The 6313-nt window shown below is 49.2% G+C and overlaps 1 protein-coding gene across 1 annotated transcript; it reads left to right on the top strand.

Annotated features, from left to right (window-relative positions):
• The first annotated feature begins 2924 nt into the window (after nucleotides 1-2924).
• LOC125508445 (amino acid permease 6-like) lies at nucleotides 2925-5601 on the top strand. The gene is made up of 4 exons (XM_048673157.1): nucleotides 2925-3082; nucleotides 3330-3563; nucleotides 3650-3743; nucleotides 4442-5601. The coding sequence occupies exons 1-4, from the start codon at nucleotides 3019-3021 to the stop codon at nucleotides 5439-5441; spliced, it is 1392 nt and encodes a 463-aa protein (XP_048529114.1). The 5' UTR covers nucleotides 2925-3018; the 3' UTR covers nucleotides 5442-5601.
• The last annotated feature ends 712 nt before the right edge of the window (nucleotides 5602-6313 follow it).

Here is a 6313-nt window from a genome sequence, read left to right as displayed (position 1 = left end):
AGATAGAGAAGAAAAAGAGGGGCCCAACCGTCCCACAAATAGATCCGAGGGGCCCACCAGTCCCCGGAATAGAGACCAAATCAAGGGCAGACGACGACGACATAGCCACCGAGCCTGGCGATGCAACCTCCACCGGCAAAGCCGCTGCCGCCCGCGGAGAGGGGAAGGACACTAGATCTCCCACACCCAGAGACGAGGCGCACACCGGCGCCGGCCTTAGAACCCCATGCGCAGGAGAAGGGTAGGCAAACTTACCAGATTTCCAATGGCGGCGGGAGATGCGAGACCACCCAGGATCCACCATCGAGGCGGCGGCGGGCCGCCCCCGACCCCCCGGCGCGAATTTCCTAGCGCGCGCCGTCGCAGCCCTGTCGACCACAGGGGCCACATCCCAATGAGGGGCCGGGGACGGGAGCCCAGGATCTGAATCAGAGTCCCTCTCGTCGCTGTCAAGGGCCCAGAACCTGTTGCCTATCCGGATGGGAGAGTAGGGGCAAGGAAGGAAGGACAGGAGGGAGCCGCCGGGGAGCCACGCCTAGGGGAAACGGAGACGGGGACGACCAGCGACTTGGGAGCACCGCAGGAGCTAGAGTCACGGGGAGGAGGCAGGAGGGGGACGGGTGTGAGGAAAGCGGAGGGGGGAGAGGGAGAGGGGGGAGGAGGGGGGCCATTCATTTGGTTTGGAGTCAATCATTACACTAAAAGGTGGGTCAGTGTAGATCACTGCATTTTGCCCCATGAGTCATACTCAAGGTAGTCAGACTCGGGATTCGGAGTCGGATCGATTTTCCTTAGACAAAATTGAGTCGTAGTATCGGGTCGTGGAATCGAGGATTCTACTAGATTTACTCAAAGAAGATATTTTGTATCCACAGAATAAATTTATATGGGTTCTATAATGTTTTGACACTAAATATAGAGCAAAGACGTACACATCGATCCAAGTTCTATTCCACTTCTTTTTATGGCTAACCTACTATTAGCTTGGATGTATGGAACATATATGAGAGGCAAATATATAGAACATTGAAATCTTCGATGCATGAAATTTACTTATCAGTTTTTTAGAATACGTGAATAACCGATCAATTGTATATCCACCCTGTTGTGCTTAACCTTGAAGGGTCTTGCTCTCCTGCTCCGATTAATCTTGACGCATCCTCCTTCCCATGCCAATTCCATTTGTCAACAAGTGTGATCCTTAATTTTGATCTAGGTTTTGAGAGCCAGATCAAAGGTGTCGACGCCTGAGCATTTGGGCTTGGGAGGGGAATAAAGGGCCATGAGGCATGTGAAAATGGTTTGGATGATGGCATACTATTCTGCTACAACTAAACAAACGGCTTAGATAAATTAGTAGAATCGGACATAGTCCATACCATAGTCGGGATTCTACAGTTTGGTATGTGATTCTATGATTTGGATCGCGACTCAACATGGATTCTACCTGATCCGGATTCATAGTGGGACTTGGATCGACATGGTTCCGTAGGGTCGTGAAGTCGTAGGATTCTAGCAGTCGAGTCGGGATTCTGACTACCTTGGTCATACTATCAGGTCAGGTTCGGGTATATCCAGGAATACATAATTATGTCCATGCCCTACCCATGAATATCCAGACCGGGTTCGGGTGCTGTCTATGGATGTAAAAACATACTCAAATACTATCCATTTGGGCCGGGTATCTGCGGGTATCCATGTCCGTGGATAAAATTGCCATCCTTAGTTGTAACCTCGGGAGGGGCTTGGCGGAAGATGGATCTACTCCAAAGAACTCAACACATGGTAAATAAAATCATGAAGAAGACCTCCAGGTAGGTCATCGAGAAGTACTAAAAAAGTACTTAAGTTCAAGATTCGTATTGCCGGGAAGCTACCTTCTCGGTAAGGTGTTTTCCACTTCACCAACGAGCTCCAGGCCGACAAGTTCTAGACCGACAAGCCCAAGTTCCCTCCACCACTTTGCTGCACCTACCTGTCAGGACTTTGCTGACAGGTGGCGGGCACACAGGTGGTTAGGTAGAGCTTGTCGGGGCACGTGGCGATCCACCACCAGAAGATCAACTTTATTAACACCCGTGCAGGGGCGTGTCACAGTAATAAAAGGTAGCTGGGCTGACGGTATAGGTGGAACGGCGCTCCCATGCCGACATCTGTCCCAGCATGACACCTAATAGCGCATTTAATTCCTTTGTCATATGCCGTTAGTGTTTGGCATGTTAACACTGTAGCCACTATTCACCCCTGTAAATGACCGTTTTGCCACTGTGGTAACCCCTTTCACCTAGTATAAAAGAAGGGCCATGGCAACCTTTACAAGGGTCGAAACCCTGCCCATTTGCAGTAGCTTAGTAACACCTCCCGAGGATCTTGCCGGCAAGGTTGTGTTCTCTGTAAACGTGGGACTCAAATACTCATAAATGCACCAATGCAGGAGTAGGGTTTTACGCACACTGCGGCTCGAACCTGGGTAAAATGCTCGAGTTCTTTCATGGTTGTTGCTCTTTGTGTGCTACGTGCCCTCACCGAACATAGAAGGGGTTCTCGGCCCCATAGATTGTCGTATGCCGACACCCGTCAAGAATGTTCGTCATAGCTTCTATCCACATCTACCCTCCGAACATGAAAAATATATTTATTTCATCAATTGCAAGAATTGCACCAACTAAAAGAAGGATTGGTGGACGGATTAAGAAATCTTTAGCTAGTAGTTGTGCACGCACTCGGGATGAGAGGACTCTCGTTCTCTATAATTGGAGTCGATGTAGATTGATAAAGCCTATTGATCGATCGAGACTGGCTGCACAATACCTTTAACTTTGCTATAATTATTCATCCCCTTTTTTCCTTTGTATTTCTACTAGAGTTTTTATGAGGAAAGGGAGTGACGATGAAGTAGGAGCATCTGGTGGGCCTATATATATGTGGTGGCTCCTGCCGAAGCACGCACTCAGTGAGTCATAGAGAAAGAGTGATAAGGAGTGGAGGAGCATAGCTAGAGGGGAAGACACGAGAGAGATGGAAATGGAGAGGAGATCAGTAGTGTATGATTCTGAAGGAGGTGATGATCATGAGAGGCAAGGTACGTATGCGATCCTAACTTGTGTGATTAATTCAATCAAGTCTTGCATGCTGTCGATCATAAGGACTTGATGTAGTGATTGTGAGCCAATGGAACATGCATGTAGTAATTAGCTAGTTAGACCTCACTGTCATGACATGGCATGTGCCTAGAGGACGAACAATAGGGAGGCTTTTCTTTTGTTTCCTTTTAGCAGTGATAATATGTGCATCAGTCTGAATTTGCAACATTGGCATCCTGGCCGCAGGGACGGTGTGGACGGCGACGTCACACATCGTGGCGGCGGTGGTCGGCTCCGGCGTGCTGGCACTGGCGTGGACGGTGGCGCAGCTGGGGTGGGTGGTGGGCCCACTCGTCCTCTTGGGCTTCTCCTGCGTTACCTACTACACCTCTACCCTCCTGGCCAACTGCTACCGCTACCCGGACCCCGTCTCCGGCGCCGTCAACCGGGAGTACATCGACGCTGTCCGGTGCTACCTTGGTAACTAATCGACGTAGTTACATATTAATCTCAAAGCTCAAAGCTAACCCGTGCATGGCTGATGGATTAATAATGAACTGTTGAAGGCCGGAAGAACGTGCTGCTGTGCGGGTGTGCGCAGTACGTGAACCTGTGGGGCACGCTTGTGGGCTACACCATCACGGCAAGCACCAGCATGGTGTAAGTACACTAGACTCTTTATCTTCTTTCTTTTTGCAAGCACTAGAATGGACTATGATTAGTTAGCCCAGCAAATTGATATTGATTTGGGCGTGACGCATGCATAAATAACGCATCCCCTGGAGGCCGGAGAGGGAATCCGTTGGCATTCTCGCATAAGATTGCACTGCACGCATGCACGCTGCACGCTATGCGCGTGACACCACCACCAGCTTGTTGGTGGATCCGTCACGGTTGCACACACCTGCACGTATCTCGTGTGACATCAACACACCTGCACTGGTAGCTCTATCTTTCTTTTCTTGAGCATATGCCGCCGCAGCCTCCGGATGTCATCTTTGAGCCAAAAAATTCCAAGCTTGCCGTGGCATCTACGATCGAGAGGGTTTCAACACTAGCTAGGTGCGTAACCGTATGGGGATTTTGCTTTTGCTTTTGCTTTTTAAATCTGATTAATTCATTCTTCCTTTTTTAGTTGAGTTGTTAATTCATTCTTTCGACAAAAAAATAGAGTACTAGATGATGTCCATTATAAAATTATACTACCTCTGTACCAAATTATAAGACATTTTTGCAGATTTTTGCACAGCAAAAACGTGTTGTATTTTAATACGGAGGCAGTAGTAATTCATTCATCCAGAATTTATTTTGGGTTAACATTCATCCAGATTTTAAATGATAAATATGCATGTATGTAGCGCGGTGAAGCGAGTCAACTGCTTCCACCGGTCGGGTTTCAGCACGACGGGATGCAACTCGTCGGGGAGCACGTACATGGTGCTGTTCGGCCTAATGCAGCTGCTGCTCTCCCAGCTTCCCAGCCTCCACAACATCGCCTGGCTCTCCGTCGTCGCCGTCGCCACCTCCTTCGGCTACTCCTTCATCAGCCTCGGCCTCTGCGCCGCCAAGTGGGCCTCCCATGGCGACGTGCGCGGCACCCTCGCCGGCGCCAGCGTCGACGCGCCCCGTGACAAGGCCTTCAACGTCCTCCTGGCCCTCGGCAACATCGCCTTCTCCTACACCTTCGCCGACGTGCTCATCGAAATCCAGGACACTCTCAAATCTCCTCCCGCGGAGAACAAGACCATGAAGCGCGCGTCGCTCTACGGCCTCAGCATGACCACCGTCTTCTACCTCCTCCTGGGCTGCACCGGCTACGCCGCCTTCGGCAACGATGCCCCCGGGAACATCCTCACGGGTCTGGCCTTCTACGAGCCCTACTGGCTCGTCGACGTCGCCAACGTGTGCGTCATCGTGCACCTCGCGGGCGCCTACCAGGTGTTCGCGCAGCCCATCTTCGCGAGGCTGGAGAGCTACGTAGCGTGCCGGTGGCCGGACGCCAAGATCATCAACGCCACGTACTATGTGCGCGTGCCGGGCCGGCCGTCTTCGTCAGTGCCGGTGGCGCCGCTCAAGCTGGTGTTGCGCACCGTCATCATCATGTTCACCACGCTGGTGGCGATGCTGCTGCCGTTTTTCAACGCCGTGCTGGGGCTCATCGGCGCGCTAGGCTTCTGGCCGCTGTCCGTCTACTTCCCTGTCAGCATGCACATCGCGAGACTCAAGATCAGGCGCGGCGAGGGGCGGTGGTACTGGCTGCAGGCCATGAGCTTCGTCTGCCTCCTCATCTCCCTCGCCGCAAGCATCGGGTCCGTGCAGGACATCGTGCACAACCTCAAGACCGCCACCCCCTTCTAGAATGTCGACTGATTATTAACGAGTACTCCATATTTGTAGTCGACGGATTATTAACTCGACTGATCTGAGGGACCCATGCAAAGGTGGCCTCACTTCTCCTTTTTGGCGTTAATTTGATTGATCGATCGATCGATCCATCAAGTCCATCCATTTTTCTTGATGTTGATTCCAACTTTGCAATAGTACCTACGTAGCTTGCAATCAGAGGCGGAACCAGGATTTGTCAAAGCCTAGGGCTAAAACTAACTGTCTAAATATAATGTCAAAATACCACGCGCATCAATGTGCGTTATATGTATGCCACAAAATCACATTCAAAACAAAATATAAATTCATTATTAGTAGGAGAGGAAATTCCATTAAACAAATATTTTAACAAAGTGCATCATTGCAAAAATGATTTGGTACCAAATTAGTGGAGACTTGCTTAATTCAAGGTCATTGTTTCTTCACCAACAATAGCAGAAGGACCTGGATCTGCAAACATAAAATCAAGTATTTAAAATCAAGATAGTGGACATAGAATAAATCAATTGTTCATATGAAATTTTGCAAAAAAACCAAACATATTATATACCATTAACACGAACTCCACAAGGTAGTAGCCCCTTGCGTTTTCTCATTTTTTGATAGCATTGTATAATCTTAATATCATCAATGCTTCAACTGTATGGGTCCTCTTCATCTTGGATATCTAATCTCCTTATGACAACGAAATAAAACTGACTAGATATAATTTAACACCGCCAATTCACTGAGTTTGCCTGATATAAAGAAACTAGGGAAAATAATTAGATGATACAGAGTTACAGATTAGTTATTACCTATGCGTGCGCTGTAGTTTAGCAATAGTTCGAGAAGATCAGAAGGAG

Source organism: Triticum urartu, chromosome 5 (assembly GCF_003073215.2).
Source record: "Triticum urartu cultivar G1812 chromosome 5, Tu2.1, whole genome shotgun sequence".
NCBI classification, from domain to species: domain Eukaryota; kingdom Viridiplantae; phylum Streptophyta; class Magnoliopsida; order Poales; family Poaceae; genus Triticum; species Triticum urartu.
This window is presented reverse-complemented; position numbering and strand designations above follow the sequence as displayed.